General features: G+C 41.5%; 1 protein-coding gene across 2 annotated transcripts in view; it reads left to right on the top strand.

Moving 5' to 3' along the window:
- The window catches only part of notch2 (notch receptor 2), a 41150-nt gene that overhangs the window by 6478 nt on the left and 16553 nt on the right, over nt 1-18119 (top strand). For both annotated transcript variants that reach the window (XM_026160039.1, XM_026160040.1), the window contains exons 2-3: nt 5124-5205; nt 17306-17580. In XM_026160039.1, coding sequence (XP_026015824.1) covers nt 5124-5205; nt 17306-17580 — 357 coding nt within the window. The remainder of the gene's footprint in view (nt 1-5123; nt 5206-17305; nt 17581-18119) is intronic.

Raw genomic sequence — 18119 nt, forward strand, 5'->3', positions numbered from 1 at the left:
ATATCTGTATATTAATATATTATTATCTTACATTTCTACTTTTCTAATATATTTGAGACATTGTTCTGTGTTTCAAGCATTTTCACTATTTCCAAATCCAGAAGTGAGATTTCTCTCTTGGAGGCTGTGTTACACATTGTGTGACCACAGCTCGTAGTGGCATTCTCATGTTCAAAAAGTTTGTGACACTTCCACCAGAGTCAAGCCAGAGTCACCAATGCTGGTGATTGCTGCCACTGTAATAAGCGCCGATTGTATCACTGCTCCCTTGGCCACTGTTGTGTTTATGTCTGACTCTTCACCATCGTGACTGGTGTCACCGTGACAGAATGCTGCCAGTGCCTGAAAAAGGCTTCTAACAGACTAATTAGTGTCATCTGAAGGTGACAATAATACTAAAAGACGACTGTGTCAGCAATGATGAGCTTGCCTTTTCTCAGCACCCTAAGTACATTGAAAACTCTAAAAGTGCAGTTTTAAAGGCAAGAGTTTTCTTATTTTAGAACATAGCAGCACACAGATTTACTGGTACAGGGCCAACTTTAAAAAAACCTGATAGCTGACAGAGTTATATTACATCATGACATCAGGTAATTGTGAAATGGGGTTTTTTACATCCTGTTTACCACTATAATCACAGCTGGTTCAATTATGGATGAGCTCCTTTCATGGTTGATAAAAGCCTCTAAAATCCACAAACCTGGCTTTTATCTACCCCGTGAAAGGGCACAAGTAGCTGTTTTTCCCAGGTTAAGTGAATTTGTAGTAGTCCGTGTGTATTTATTAGCCTCTTTTTTGACTGTTACTGATGAAAACCGGATGCCTGGATCAACATGCAAATTTTTTTGCTGCAGCACTGCATGTGCTCAACTAGAGTGTGCACAAAATACCAAGAGATGATAATTGATTTGCAAAAGGCAACAGGTAAATTATGTTATCGTGTTTTTTGAACCAGTGGAAGAATTACTTAGATTTAGCAAAGCTAAACCAGACCAGAATCCAGGTCTGTTCAAAGAATTCAATTGAATAAGTTTCAGTTCACAGTAACAACATCCAGAGTGCACGTTACCCTTTTTTGAGACAGCTGGCACTGCTGTTGAGAAATCAGCTTTGTTCTTTAAGCTGAAATGTTTGAAATGGCTAACACCAAAAACTAAATGTTCTCTGTGCAACTTATTTCTGTGCAGCCTCCTACAGTTTTGAGTGTGCAATGATGTTAACATGCTAAAAGCATGAGGACAGTCTGAAGAATAATCTTCGCAAAGGCACCTGTACAGAGTCAGCTTCCATCACCAGGGATCACTCACAGCTCTGTTTCAGTCTTATCACACTGCACAGTCTATAAATCTGCTTTTGTACTCACTCATGCTTTGCCGTCTTCTTTAAACACTCACACACACACACACACACACACACACACACACACACACACACACACACACACACACACACACACACACAAAATCACACAGTTTGAAGATAAGGTAGCAGCAAGTGAGAAAATGAACAAGGGCTTTTGTTCCAAGGATCCAAATAATCACGAGCATTCAGTCAGGTAACTTGTGTGTTCCTTCACAGCTCACCACATCTGGTGGTAGTTTCACTGTTGACTTTGTCGATCGAGTCTTATCAAGGCTCTCATTCCTGGGAAATGTTCCTGTCCATGGATCATTGATAGTAAAGTGTGAGAACGACTAGGTGGAAGGGATACAATGTTACCAGTCTGGATTACAATACACTCATCAGTCATATGAATGTGTGTGAACCAATTGTTTTTATTTTGGAAAAACAGATTGCTAAACTGTTTTCCAACCTTCCCGTCCGGGAATTGGTAACCTGTGTAGTGGGTAATTCAGCTGTGTGTGTGTGTGTGTGTGTGCGCGCTTTTTAAAATGGCGTAATAAGAGGCAGGCTGTCCCAAATCTGGTAAGATCATTGCATCTGGCATTACGACAGCTTGTATGGGAAGCTCGTCAAACCAGTCGGGGGATGAGAGCACAGTTTTCCGGTCTTTGCTCTCATACTTCCATTCTTTCATTCCATCTGCCTTCATACACCTGTCTTCTCAGCTCATCATCCTCTATTCACTCAACTAAAGAACTAACCAGCAAAACACAGTAAAGCTATCTGCTAGAGGACTAGTATCCGGTGTTAGCAAAGTGGAAATCTTTGTAATCATTTCTATAAAAGCAGATAAAACATGACTTAACATGTCTTAACCACATAAGTGTGGATTATTTTCATTGTGTTAATATGTATGCATGATTTTTAACCAGGGCAAGCGCAGACGCTGTGTGTCAACAGAAGTGGTCCCAAAATAGCACGATATAGTCTGTGGTCTGTCATACAGCAACAGCAGTCTGATATCAACTCATACTGAAGTGCAGTGGATGCCTGTGCAAGTGTGCATATCGTGGGTAGCATGTGTGTGTGCATGCCTGCTGGGATTATAAATTTCACTGTGGTTTATGTACGATATCCCCGTGTCTAATGTGCTATGTCCATCAGCCTCACTCTGAAGCATAAGTCTCCTGGACCAGACAGTGAATGCACAACACTTTTCAAATAAGCTGTGTGCAAATTTATCAATAAAATAATCATAGTAAACAGGATTAGCTGTCATTATTGCCCTCGTGGCTTTTTAACTTGAGTGACACTGTGATTAATCTAGACTCAGGAAATAACACCACTGCTGAGCGCACTTCCTGTAATGCAATGACTGTTTTGTGAAGACATTGTTGGCGTTTCTTCTAAATCAGCTGACCTACCCTCAGTTTTGTAAAAAGAGCTCTGTTCTGCAGAGTGGGGATGCATCGTATAACCACCAAACATGTGAGACTATAAATGAAGCAAAGTGCTAAGAAACATTTATACAAGTGCTTCTAATAATTTATGACAGTTCTGCTTAATTAATTACAGATGCTAAACAATGACCTCCTTGATTTAGCTAGCATATCACATTTGCAAATAAAGGCAGAGAACACCACACTTCTGTCTGGCATGATGGGCTGCCGTGGTGTGCATGAAGACCTCCTCAGCCATGTGTCTTTGGCGGCTCGAAGGCTGCACAATGGCTGATGTGTCTGGTTATGAGTGTCTCACTAGTGTGAAGAGAGATGGTCTTTGTTGTCTTCATCAACGCTCATTTTTGTGTGCCTGTGACCACTGCCTGATTTCAGACTGCCTCCGCATAGCTGGAGAGATGAGTTGCAAGCCCCCCGCCTTATGTCTCTGTAGCAGGGCAGGAAGGAAAAAAATTGCAGTTCTGCTTGGAGGGTTTCCCTCACAGGGGAGAGTGTGCATCTGTGGTGGTGTTACCATTTAATGGGGAGAAACCTGAACGAGTTTTAAATACTCACTTTTGAATTTCAAAGAGTGCGAGCGAAGCTGGGGCTCCCCACCTTTGAGGAACATTTGAGTCATTTAACAATGCTACTTCTTTGATGTGTACGAAAATATTTTTTGCTGTCACGTCATTTATTTATTTCTGTATTTAGACACAGTCATAAACAGGAAGTCATGGATGAAATTATGTACAGCAATCCAATCATTGTACCAACACATTTGACAGAGTTATAGCAGTACAGCTAATTGTTAACTTGTTTTTTCTCAAAGTTGTGATAGTTATGGTATTAATGGAAAACTCTTGACACTTTTAGAGTACATCTGGGTCAGCTCCTTAAAAATACCCCCATAGAAGGGGAGTGGACATTCGTCGACGGAGTGGGTTTGCCTCAACCATTAGACGTGGGTGGTTATGGTAAGAGGTGGCGCTGGGACGACCTCAGTGAGTCCTGCCAACGCCCAGTCATGTTTTTGAGTGATTCCTTCCTCAAAAAAAGAGAGAGACATTAAGTCATTAAAAAAATAAACAAACCAAAAAAACAACAAAAAAAACCCAAAACGCTGCCATGGTGGTAGGTCATTTATTTAGAACGGTAACATTATATTGTGTTGTCAAGATAAAAACTGAAATGTTAGGATGCTTACTGAGTAGTATGCTAATGTTACAGTTACATTATGTTTGTATAAAGGTTTAATGTTAGGCCAAGGTACAAAAGTGATTTCACAGCAGCAGCCGTGCCAGCCTTCTCAAACAAAATGATAACATAAGCAGGATAACACTTTAATGTTTTCACTGTGAAATTACTCAATTTGAATTCTTTGAATGGAACCTCTATGTTGATCCTTGCTTCATTTAATTGGAAGAATTGCCTCCCATGGTCCAAAAAAACCACAGTCACATTGTTTTGCAAACCGGTTATTCCTCGGTCTCCCCCATCCCCTCACATACAAAGTATTTCTGACTCTCTCATCAATGACTCAGAGGAGAGTTATGAGTGCATATGCTGCCTGGAGCGGCGGTCCCCAACCTTTTTTTGTGCCCCGGTTTAATGTCAGGCAATATTTTCACGGACCGGCCTTTAAGGTGTCGCAGATAAATACAACAAAATAAAATGATACGACCAAGACAAAAACTGTGGTATTTTGTAAATATAATAATAATTGCGAATTCACTGTGAAATTGTGTACCCTTATTCACCACGTCCTCCTGAAATGCGCCAACAACATTGAGAGTAACATCCTCCTTTCTGCCCCTTAATGCTCTCTGGATGCTATGGTAACGTGTGAATATTTCTTTCAAAAAAGACACACAACTACAACACAGGAAAAGACTGAGGGGAAACAGAGTTAACGATAAAAAATGTGAAAACCATAAATTTCGCACCCGGGCCTCAACTCTCGCGGCCCGGAACAAAACGACTCACGGACCGGTACCGATCCATGGCCCAGGGGTTGGGGACCACTGACCTAGAGTACCAGTACCATATCTGGGGATATGACTGGGGTTTGGGGGAAACTGAGGATTAGACATGTTTCTCCTTTACCTGGCAAGATTTTAGAACATTTATTTTCAGCCTATACAAAAGTTCGCATTTCACTGAGAAAACTGTTTGATGCTCTTTACTCTTATAATATGAAGATGTTGCACATGCATGATAGATGACAACACAGATTGGTTTATAAGTGGATGGTCTGGCTTAGCATTGGCATTTATTTAGAAAGTGTTGTGGATATGAAGTGCCTTTCTGGTCTTAAAACTCTGCTCTTGTCTCTTGCAGCCCTGCAGTGTGTGGATGATAAGGCACCTTGTGTAAACAACGCTACATGCCTGAAATTCAGCAATGGCACTGAGTACTGCAGGTAAGATCTACTGGCCGGGCCTGCAACCAAACATAGCTACACCTTTAGTTTAAGTCATGCTACACACACTTTAACAACATTCAACAAAAAGCGTGAGCACAGCAGTAGACATGCCTCATAAGGGGGGACTGTTGGATGTGAAAGCAAAGGCAGGAAAAAAGTGGGTTTTAGATCAACCCCAGCCTATTCATGGGACCATGAGGTTTTGCTCAGACACGACTGGGGGAATAAAAGACCGCTCTGTCTGACAAAGTACTGGGAACAATACCAACACACACATTTCCACCTCCAAGATTTTATTTCTGGGACATTTCAGGGGTTTTGTTACTCTCTCTTGTGTTTCTGTAGAATTGATCGCTCCAGGCTCTGCCAACACATTTTACTGCGCACCTTTTTGTTTTTTTGTTTTTTTTTTATTTGAGTGGGATGTCAAGGTTGGTAACATTTTTATTACAGGAGAATAACGAGGACAAAAAAATTAAACTGAAGCTTGAAACGACCTGTGAATGAGTCTCCTCGTAGCCGTGGTGTAATCAGACCAGAGAAAGGCCCACAACGTAAAGGAGTCCAGTGGGCCGCTTGAGCTAAGCCTTCCACTTTCTGACAGCATAGGGTAGTTTGTAATTAAGACTGTGTAGTCTTTTTAATTGCATTGCCACTCCCAAGCCAAATTCCAAACACACATGCACCATCGCTGGTTCTTGAAGCTGATCATATTTCATTAAATGTGATGAGAATCCTGCTGTGCGTCTGTTCCCAGAGTTTGTGGAATTTAAACACTGCTACTTGTGCAAGAAGAGATGACAACAAAAGCAACATTCCTTAATGTGTTTGACCTTTTTTTCCTGTCTGCTTCACGGACAGATACAAATTATTGCACAGGTGCCAATCTCTGTGTACACTAGTTTGTTAGTGCTTTGTGTTAATGAGAAAAGAGACGCATGCAGAGGGGATGTGAGGAGATATTGCTACATCGAAATATTATCTAACATCTAAAGACAGGCTGTTTTTAGTTTATTTCTCAGATGGAGGAAGAACATCTAGATAGTGGTGATCAGTGGATTTTTACAAACTAGGCTTAGAAAACAAAACCAACCAACTTCAGAACTGTCGTTAATATGCACAGAGGGTAATACGGCTTCATTTAATTTGTCCTTTCTGCTGCCTTTCATTGGCATGTGTATCTTAAATCATTTGCAGCCTTTTAAGGCTTGACCACATCCTTTTAGGTTTTATTTTTATGATACTGTTTATTACTTTACTGCTATTTAACTGTGGTTGCAGGTTATAATATTAGCATTTTTACGTTTCTTCTACAACTTCTACAACTTTATTCACCATTCCTCCTCAGCTAAGTTTCTCCTTTCCTGACCACAGAGTTGGTATTCTTTCCTCTGATTTGAGTGATCCTGACAATAAGATTAAACTGTAGAGAGGAACATTGCCCTGTAGAGACAAAGAGAGAAGTCTCTCAGTTTAGAAAGTCAGCTGACAGAGAACAGGCCTACTGATTAGGTAGTCAGACAGTTTTTCTGCTGTCTGAAGCCAAACATTAACAACACGCACACTTATGTGCACATAAAGGCACACACTTTCCTCTGTCCAGGCTTTCTGGTCGCAATTGTGTTGTATTGTCAGTCAAAAGGCTCATTGTGCAAAAAATCTAATTATGTCCCTATTAGTCTCCTCAGTGTATTAAAGGCAGCTGGTTGTAAGTAAACAGTCACTCTGGCTATTTAGCTTGGACCTGCTTAATTATGTCACATGGATCATGACCGAGGTCAACAGATAATTAATGTGACAGACTCATGCTGGGTGCTGCTGAAGGACTTGAAATATTTGTTTTGGTTTCTTCACTGCATGAAAACATTTTTGGAATATGCATTTCCTGTAGTTTCACAAGCAACATGGACCAGTAATGGATGGATGTGTGAGTGTGTGGCTCATGAAAAACCCGATCATTTCCTTTCAGCTGTTCTTTTAAGTTCATGCTCTGTGTTAGCTGTGATATTGTAAAATTTCTTATCTGGTTAGTTTCTACAGAAGAGACATAAAGGGTAGCTGTGAACCTGTCTTTAATTGTCATAACTTTATTACTGCTGCGGTAGTACATATAGAGACATTACAAGAGAGAAACACTCAAACAATCCTGAATAGAAATCTGTGTGTGAGTTCCTTAAAGGCAAAGAGGACATTTGGCCTGCACTTGCTCCCAAAGAGCCAATTATAAGCAGAATCCTGATACAAATGACTCAGTCCTGTCTTTGCATGAATACAGTAGAGGTTCAAAAGAGTTTCAATATTGTAGGAGCAGCCATATCTGTTCATTGTTGTAGTAAAGATGTAGGTAATTAAGTGTTATAGTTTTATTTCCCTCACTGTATCCATATTGCAAACCAACTCTACATTTCCTACATCATGATTATAACGTTGTGCACACATTATGTGCAAGTCCTTAGTGGTTTTCATCATGTTATTTATTTATTTATTTCCCATACACTATGGCTTAAAAATACTTCTCTGAATACATGTCAAGAGGTTGTTACGGGAGACTGGCTTCTAGACGTACTTTGGTATAACACGAAACTTTGAAAAACCCTTCTGGTTAAACTGGGCAAACGAAGCTCTCAACTGTTTCTGAAAGGGTCTCATGATTAATCGTTTTTTACTGCAGAAGGAGAGAAACTATAAACTTCATTCCGTGTTGGGAAGGTTACTTTTAAAATGTATTCCACTACAGATGACAGAATACATTCCCCAAAATGTAACGTATTCCGTTACGTTACTCAGTGAGAGTAATGTATTCTGAATACTTTGGATTACTGAATATATTAATATGCTTTTTACAACTACATGAATGTACTATTGCTCTCTGTGATTTATTACTATTATTGAAGGTTACTCACCATACCAATACCAACTAGATTTTAAAATCTTGATGTAAAATGAGTAACAGTAAGGTGGATATTAGGTAAAGTTGCACTTTTTGACGCGATCCCATATAGAAAACTATTCCGCGCGTATATAAAACAGGTCCGCGGCTCCAAACCGTAGTAAAGGGACCTCTGGCTAATACGCCGGGTTCGTGTCGGGCTCGTAGCCGAAAACTAGCTTTACTTTGTTGTCTGGGTCGACTTTGCTAGCGAGAGACAGAGGAAGGCGTTGAAAGGCTGCTCCAACGGAACTTATTGTTTCGGCGGAAAACACAAACACAGTGTACAGTCGAGTCTTAATAGCTTACTTACAACTAGGCTCGTCAGGCTCTCTTTTTGGCTTCAGTGGTTATTATTATATTTACATGCTTCCATCTCGCGTTTCTGGTCAGTGACAACTCGTACTTTTCCACTCACCTTTTTCTCCCTTCCTTGCCATATATAACTGGTATGGCAGTCCATTCTCCCTGCAGCACGGGCTACACTGCCCATGAGGCTACATTCTTTAGGGCTTTGCCTGTAACACTCTGCCTATTGCCTTCATATTAAATACGTTTTTGAATGATAATTTTAAAAAATATTTCTTCACATCATTTTGCGGGCCACAAGTAGGAGTGACATGGGCCCCTTGATGTGTGTTTTGTTTGGGTTTCCACCAGCGTGGAATTACCGAAAATACAGAGTGCATAGCCTAACATATGAAACAGAAAAAGACCATCGTGTAATCCATTCATTTCAATAAAGTAACTATATTCTGAATATCACCTATTTAAACGGTAACTGTAACGGAATACAGTTACTCATATTTTGTATTTTAAATACGTAATGCCGGTATTCCATTACTCCCCAACACTAACTTCATTCACCTTATTTGAAAGAGTGAATGTGCATGGAGTGAAACGGTAATACTTGAACCTCCACACTTCCTCTCTGCACGTGCAGTACTTTTTCAGCTTGCTTCATTTCTGCTGAGATCCTGCACATCCTCTTAATTCTGGAAAGTATAGAAATGCTGCAGTCATGGAAATTCCTTCTGTCCAATATTTTTTGCTTTAAAGAAGAAAAAAAAGTGGAGAAAAAATAAAAGAAAGAAAGAAAACTACAGTTTTATTTTTGCTGTACTATAGGAAATACAGTTTAAAATAATGGTAGTTGCTGAACGCAACATCTGAAAAGTCTTAGGATTAAATTTTTATTTTTTTTACCCCTTCTCTCTTTGGATCATGAGTCTTGAACGTGCACATGGCTGTGAGAGTAAGTCAAAGTGGATGGGAGAGGCCCGTTGGCTGGCATGTAGGGCAGGGTGCAAAAAAGCACAGAAGCTGTCTAACCGGTGACACTACAAGCCATCAGCTTGGGTGTGAAAGCCATGAGTAATTCTCTGTGCAGATTCGTGCATGCCAGTGTGCCCGGATAGGCATTTGTAAATGGATGTTACCTGAAAGTATATTTGGTAACAGAACAGAAACCTTGGTCATGTTTGTGGGCCTCAGTGGAGTTATTACCTGAGAGGTTCAAGCAAGATCAAGACGACACAGATCATCATTATTATGGTATTTTACATCCGCAACATAATCCGTGTCTTCCGCTGGGTCATGCTGCAAACTGATGAACTCTCCCTCCTTTTTAGTCTTTTTTTTTCTCTGTTTTTTGTTCTTCCCCCTTTACATTTCAAACCTTTTCTTAAAGGTGAAGGGAGCGTTAGTGTGTTGTGTAGACCTGCTACCTTTTTGATCTGACAGGTAGAATTAGCCCGCGGGGCAGACGGAGGAAGCGAGAGGGCCTAAACAAAAGAGGATGTCTCTTTTCAGGTAATTTGAGGAGTAGTACCTCGGAGCACAACTTCTTACTAATGATGAGAGGGGGGGAAGGGAAGAGTGAAGAGGGGAGTGTAATTTCCCTCTTGCTATGCCTCCTTCATCAAACTGTCACTCATTTATCCCAAGTCCCTACCACTACCTCAGGGATTTACTAGATGGCATTTGGCCTCTTAATCTTTCCATGGCATCAGTGCTGAATATTTTTTTAGACTATTTTCCAGAATTGTTATTGTTGAGCTCTTCACCCACTGGCTTTATTTAGTAATTCCTGCATCATCTCCCATTTGTGTCTGTGGGCTTGGAGAGCTTTATTAATGTTTGCTACCTCACATGAACTTTTTTTTGGGTAATAGAGACAAAGAGAAAATGTGGGAAATAAGTAATGTTTTAAAACCACTCAGTCCTTTCTGATTCACCCTTACACTCCTCCAAACCACGCTCCTCGATCAGGCGCACACAGATTTTAACTGCGTTAGGCATATGATCCAAACTAAAATCAACAAACCCTCAAGCTGGAGATTGGAACCCACAGCAGTGATTTCCCACTCTCGCTCTCCCAGGACTTATCTCCTTCCCACAGCCGAGCTAACAGCACTGTAGATGTGGTTGAGACTGGAGCCATAGTGATAAGAGTTTCTTTGTGTGTGTGTGTGCTTGTACACGTACTCTGTCTGTGTGTCTCAGAAAAGTCTAGGGCACCTTAAGCCCCGGGCAAGTTCACATGCTGGCACCCATGGAAAGGTCTGAAGTTTAGATTTAATATTTGATAGTCAAGATGAAGCTCAGTGCAGCCCTTGAGTGTGTGCTTAGAGGCCCAAAAATGTCACAAGACGTGCTTCACGGCTTCAACAAAGCATTGTTTTAACTTATCACAGAGTATGAACCACTGTCATCACATTTTCCTTTATTTCGTCTGGTGTGTGAGCAAGTGGGGGGAGTAGATAATCAGATTATGATGTGGGCTTTAAAAAGCTGATAGTCCCATGATTTGGGACGCCGAAATCAAATCAAGAAAGTGTGCAGTCAGTGTGATCAGTGTAAAATATAAACTGCTGCTGCTTGCAAACCGTAAGGAGGTTCAAACCTCTCACTCAGAAAAAGGAAGACTTACAAAGCAGCGGGGAATGTAGCAACCAGACCATAAACCCACATACAGTAGGGTGACAAGTGGCCCTCTGTCGCGCATTCGTGCAATACCGTGAGGTCAAAACTACCTCAGTTTTGTCATAAGGTTACACGTTGTCCATACGCGCAATGTGTTGAAAAGGATCTAGCCGGCGTGACTTTCCTCACTTGTTATTGCGGAAACAAACAGCAGTCAGCAAAGAAAAGCAGCCGTTATCATCTGGCGAAATTCAATCTGACTTTGCTTTTAGTTCAGCGGTCATCAATCACTGACAGACGTTAGTGAAATCCTCTGACTTTTTTTATTCCCGGCCTGTGTCCCAGTGGGAAGTTTGAAGCAGATTTCTGAAATTAAGAAATCACAAATACTGTGCTTTTGTTAGAGAAGCAATTAAGGGATGACTTCATCTGGAAAATGTCCTGGGTTTTTCCTGTGTACAAAAAGTCCCCCCCAAAAAGAGGTTTGGCTTTACCCCAAAGGAAAATCACCAGGATTGTGATAAAATATTTTTAACCAGTTTGGGGGTTTTTTTATGGGTTTTTTTTTTAGGTGAGGTTTCATTTATTTGAGTAAATGTTTGATTTTTATTTATTATTAAATAACAATAAAATGAAATAATTTGTGTTAAGTAGGGTTGCACAGACTCATTCCCTCAGCTTTAACCTGAAGTTACTTTTCCCCTGCTCATTTCTAAACGGACTGTGTGCAGTGTAGATCTAAATATGGACCTTTTTCAGGCCGGCAGAGCTATTGGCGGAGAATACACTTTAAACGACCGCAGAATCAGGATAATGACAGAACAACATAGAGAGATCGGTAAATGGAGCACTCTGAGACAGAGGGACTCCTGTTCTGTGTACCGCGGCTGCTCAGATGAGCCTTTTTGGACATGTTTCTAAACACAGCCTGCGATTTTTACCACATGACTCCACCCTGCACCGCACTCCTTTGCTCAGTCCTCGTCGATGTTTTTTGGTCCGTCTGCATGGCCTCCTTCTCCTTCTAGCTCTCTCATTACCTTTGTGTCTTTTACTTCCACCTCGGTGCAGCCTCTTCGTTTAATCCTGCTTCCTCTTTTTAACTTTTACATCTGCCTCACCCCCTCCCCCCCCCCGCCCGTGTGGCAAAGACAATTTTGGAGCTATTCATGGTTTCTACTCCCCTCATATTTCAACCTTAATATCTATCTTTAAGCGCATTTTAATTTCCCCTTCAACAACAGGCTCTCTGCTATGTGCAGAGGTTTCTGCTGGAAAGACCTGTCCACACACTGCATTTGCAGAGTGCCAGTGGAAACGAAGTCCTAACAAGACTCATTATCATTCAGTTAGAGGGCAAATGGCCCCTCCAGCATATGTGCTGGAAGCTCACTCAGTATACTACTCATTATACTCCTGGCTGTGTCTGTAGAAGAGCTGTAGAGGCTTCCAGCACAACTTCACCTACTTCCAAGGTACACAGAGCTCCAGCAGCGCTTGCAGCGTATAGAACAACTCTAATGTTTAACCGATGTGTTTCGGCTTGTAACCTTCGTCAAGGTCGTGAATAAAGTTTAAATAAAAACCGTTTGCTGTGCTCTAATCACCAGCAGAGTTCATCAGTTCAGTTTTTACTGTATTGTGATGCATGTTGATACAGGAAAACTGTGATAATGTTATCAGATACACTGGGAAGCTTGGACTGTAGTTTCAGCATTTGGATTCACCTCCCTTCAAAACTGTGATAAAGTTGCAGCTCTAGTCTGAATGTCTGATCTGTGTGCCACAAACACCCTCTGTAAGCGTCTGCATAGCTAGCTTGTCTTTTTTTTAATCCCTCAGCAATCTTGCAGCGCTGCTTCTTTTGTGAGCTGAGGTATTTTTGCACAGAAGCAGCAGCGAGATCAGTAACATGTTCTGTACTTTACTTGTGACATCCATTCGTGCACACACACGAATAAAGTGCAGTGAATAGGCCACCTATACTCTGCCAAAGCAGGGAGTGATCCAGGGATTGAAATGTGAGCTGGTTTATGTGCTCCATTTTTCTCTCTCACACAGCTTCTCTGCGATGGCCGCGGGGGGGGGGGGGGGGGGGGGACCATGATGGAGTTATTAAGTGTAGCTGGGACTATAATAGTGTCTGGAAGAAGAGGGGGTGGTGGGGTTGTATACTTGAAGGTGGAGAGGTAGGAGAAGGGGAATTACCACAAAAGAAAATAGAATTAGAGCCTGGGCGATTTCAGGACATAGGGATTAGGAGCGAAGGAGGTGGGGGATATTACGTGAGTTTGTGAGAAACAGTCCAGCCTTCATTGCTCACTGAAGTCCTCACGGCTACGGAGGTCAGCGTGAGGTAGAGGAGGAGGAGGAGGAAGAATACGAAGAAGAGGAGTGGAGGGAGCGAGAGCGAGCACAGGATGGGGGTGCTAATGTGAACCAGCTGTGGAAACCTGACACCTCGAGAGTGGGTTAGAATGAGATCTGGAGGAGTGAGAAAGACAGGGAAAGAAGGGCTGCAGGAAACTCGGAGGAGTAGGGGGAAAGCTGGAGAAAACAGGAGGGACGGAGGCCTCGTGGAGCAAAACAAAGAATCCATTAATGAGCTGCTGCTGTGTTGTTCATGAAAGCAGAGCTCGCCGTGTTAGTAAAGGTGTCCTAATCCCTAACTATGTTCTGTTGTGCATATGGAAATTTGTCAAAGGCTCACACTGCGGTCTGTGTTTTTAGGGACAGACCCGTTTGTCAGTGCGTTATTATCTTTTTCTCAGCGAGGCACCACTCCCTGTCAATAATGGGAATCATGCACAGCCTTGTCTGTTTGCCTCAGGCTCAAGTGAAACAGCCAGGGGCTAATAATGAGCACTCTGTGGCAGTGAAACCTGAAGGACAGGGTAACATTTCCTGACGCTATAGCATTTGGTTCTATCAACACTGGTTAGATAGCACCAGTTGAATTTAATAGAACTCACCATGCGTCATCCCTGTTTAGGAATTTTCACAAAAAAGGCAAATCACTTGTGTGGGGGTTAAAAAATTTTCAAACAAATATTGCTTGTGTACTGAACTAAGAGCCATTTGAAACCTCCATGATGCTGAAATGTGTGGTGCATTATGTCATATTTAAGCCTGTACGCAATCTACACACAACCATGTTTGAGTTTGGAGTGGAAGTTGTAGACCAGCCTTTGGCCAGAGCTTTAAACCTGGCAGGGCTGGGAATTACATAGCACTCTATAACTTTGGTATCTCAATATAGAAGCTGTGTGATTCTGGATAAATGAAAGAAAAGCAGAAAAACAGGAAATACTGTTTAATCGCTGGTTGTGTGTGTGGTTCTCTTTGGTAACCTGTGTGGTTCAATCAGTTGGCTTTTTCAACCATCTAAAACCATTTTGATTAGCTCCATGATGACAAGTCATGAAGTAGTCATGATTGGCATGTTAATCTGCATACTTAGTGAAAATATTCATATTTGACACATATGTAGTGATGACATGTCACCAAAGACGGTGGTACAATTTTTATTGGCAAATTCACATCATTTTAAAATAAGCTGTTTCCACCATCAGTGTATAAAACAAACCCGTGGTTAACAAAGTTGTTTAAATAAAGCTCAAACTGGGCTACGATTACATTAAAGGAGAAGTGTTGGATTTCCCTGGACCTCGTATCACCCCCAAGTTTTAACAGTAAAGATGTGTAAAAAGTTCAGAGTGAAACATAAACCTGGCATTAATCTGGACACGCTTTTCTTTGTGTGACAGCCCGCTAACGTGATGTATGTCCGAGGGCAGACGGCCGTGTCATTACTTTGGGAGAGGTGGGCGGAGAGGTTGTCTGGGAGAAGAAAGAGCAGTCCTAATTCCCAGGACGGCCGCCTTGTTGTGATATCGCGAGCAGGCCGCGGGGAGGGACGTCTCTTTGTTTGTGTGTTTTTGTGTGTGTTGTTTGAAGGCATGTGTTTTGGAGCGTGTAGGGGTCGCGGTACAAACACACTGATACTGCAGCAGAGACGGACAGGGTGGCCATGCCTAATTTGTCTACTACTACGCTAATCTATTATCTCATCTGCCCAATTAATAAAACATAAAAAAACAGAGTGTGTGCAAACAAAAGACAAAAGGGGAATTTGTTCATCTCTCTCTTTCGGTAATAACCATATGATACTCACAGCTTTATTCTGACGCTGTTGTTCAGCAAATCCACTGAAAGTTTGTCTCAAATCGAGTGAATGTTTTATGTTTTGGGCTCATGAGTGCACAGGTATTTTTGTAATGAAGGTACAGGGTGATTATTAGCACTATGTGGCTCATTGATGTGTTTTTAATAATTCTGGTGGACAGTTCAGGTGTTTATATAATGTGTAGTTTGGGATTAGTTCAGTTAAAAAAATATATGAGCGTTTTGCTTGATATGTTCAATTTAGTGTATATTTTTAAAATCTGTGTACACAGCGAACTTATTGTGCACTGCATTTGTGAACCGTTTAGTGTTTGAGTGGGAACGTTTTCTCAGATGTTGTTTGTCATCTTTGGATGATTCACATGTTATACCAGCCAGAAGTTTCGCAGATGCGATTGATCTGTGAGACTTTATGTGGCATGATTCATGACTCTCCTGTTTTCCCATTCCCATGCTCTCACAACCTAATATCTTCAAGCTGCCTTGGGGTGGAGCAGCCAGCAATAAATAAGTCAGACTGTGATACTAAAGTGCAAGTAATTCCCCTCTACAGTGTCATCCGATCTTTATGTTGGTCACAACACAAATCTGTAGTTCTTCCATTTATATATCATCCTTTAAGTTGAAATTGTCGAGGATGTTTAAGTCTTTCTCTTTTTAAAAGAAAAAAACTAGTAACACGTTTCTGCATGTGTGGTGTTGGATACTCGGTGGTGTATCTCTGCTGTCCTTTTTGTGTTACCTGAGCCCCTCTGGGGAGGCAGGATTAGAGGCCTCAGTAAGAGGCAGCGGGTTGCTCTGTTCCCCTCAGTCCCCAGGTGGTGTGTCTGTCACACGCAAGAAGATGACATGAAAAATAGCATACACAGGAAACTGTCTGACTTTTTTTTTCTTCTCAGCAACAGAATAACACTTATGATCAAGTACCGTCACACATGGAGAAGTGCTAAGTGAAAGTGGGTGGGACTGAAAAAAACAGAGGAATAGAAAGTGACGAAGGGAACATTGTCTTTGATAACATGCCTAGCTGACTTATTGCGTAACACTGTAATTTTTTCTCCTCGCTGCTCGGCATGCAGCTGAATCACTTTACTGAAAAAAGGAGAAAACATGAAATCGAAAGAAAGGGGTGGTGAAGAAGAGAGGAAAAAACACACACACACATTTTGCAGACCAAATGTGGTGGTAATTTAAATAAGTCAAGCATTCTTGCCCATACTGTTGCCTGTTTGTCTGTTATGTATCGTTTAGCCCTTTGTCCAGGTAATTGCTAGCACTTTCCACTTGTTGTTTTCAGTTTCTGCCATGCTGCAGTCAACAACTTCCAGATAACTCCACCTCACATCCTTCTGCTTCTGAACTTCTCCTTTGTCATGAATGACCCCACTTTAACCCTTTGACCAAACCCAGCTTCTGCCTTTTTTCTGAGTGGAGTTTATGGGGAAACAGCTCTGGGGCTAGAGCACTTCCTTAAGTTATCTTAGAGTTAGTCTGTCAAGACACAAAAAAAACCCCATTCAAAATGGCTTTACATGTCTCCTGGGTTAAAGGCATTAAACATGCACGGTGCATACTAAGTTTTAAAAGTCTGAAGCATCTAAAAAGCTATTTTCTCTTTATGTACAGCCACACATTTTGCTACTAAGGGATGTGGTTTCCCGCATGCTGTTATGTAGATCATTATACAGAAATGGAAAGACAGTGTATTAGACAGTAGTGTTTACTTGTGCTGGTTTATTTGTTTCTTTGATGTGTGTGTGTGTGTGTGTGTGTGTGTGTGCGCGCGCGCGCATGCATGCTACATGACTCCTATACAGCTGTTACCCTCAGCGCTCTATCAGTACTCTCAGTAGTAGTCGTCTGATGTGGTGGATTACATCCACCTGAGTGAAACTCGCCCTTTTGTTTTGTTTGTTTGCGCTGTCAGGTTCACATGCTTATTTGTCTTCTTGTTAAGCTCATCTGTTTGTTGTATTGTCTGTATTGAAGGCCGATAAGCTTTTAGTTTTGAGCGTTTAACCTCTTCCATCACTGATTTGTGTTTTGATGTGTGTCCAGGTGTGCTCCCGGCTTTCTGGGGGAGTACTGCCAGCACAGGGATCCCTGTCAACCCGGCTTCTGCCAGAATGGCGGGAATTGCACTGTGACCATGTCACTTGGTGTGCCTGTACCGGGTAGTGCCACCTGTTCCTGCCCTCTTGGTTTTACTGGACCGCACTGCCAAACTACCCAGAACTCCACGTGTTACCCACACAACCCCTGTGAGAACCAAGGTCACTGTACGCTGCTGTCGCTTGACGAGTACAAGTGTGAGTGCCCAGTAGGATGGGCAGGTAAGCTCCCGTTTGATCGTCTCTGCTCTTTCAAGAACCTGATGCATTTTTAAACAGCCCGTATGACTGTTATAACCAGTTATAACTTTTGGGTCTCTGAAAGATATTAATAATCTCTAATCACATCACCACCCTCTGAGAGTCATGAGTTTCATAGCTCCGCTGTGCTGAATAGGAAGTGAGATCCAAAGAGCTAAATGTTAGTTGTTCATCCATGCTGCATTCATGAACATCCAACATCATGCTTCGTTTCAAGAAAAACAACAGATTTATTACACATTTCCACTTCAACGCTTCCTTAATTATATTCATTATATCTTTGCTCACACAAATACAGATGTGTTATTATTTTTTCATTATACATTCCACCTGTCACACTTTGCTGTGAAATATATGATTAGATCTAACTCTCAATTCCTTTTTTCTTTTTACTCCAGAAGTACAAACCAAAATACATGTCAACACAAGTTAGTCCCGACACCCCCAAATCATCTATCAGTGATTTATTTTTATATTCAAGAAATCAAACGATATCAATA

Source organism: Astatotilapia calliptera, chromosome 23 (genome assembly GCF_900246225.1).
Source record: "Astatotilapia calliptera chromosome 23, fAstCal1.2, whole genome shotgun sequence".
Taxonomy (NCBI): domain Eukaryota; kingdom Metazoa; phylum Chordata; class Actinopteri; order Cichliformes; family Cichlidae; genus Astatotilapia; species Astatotilapia calliptera.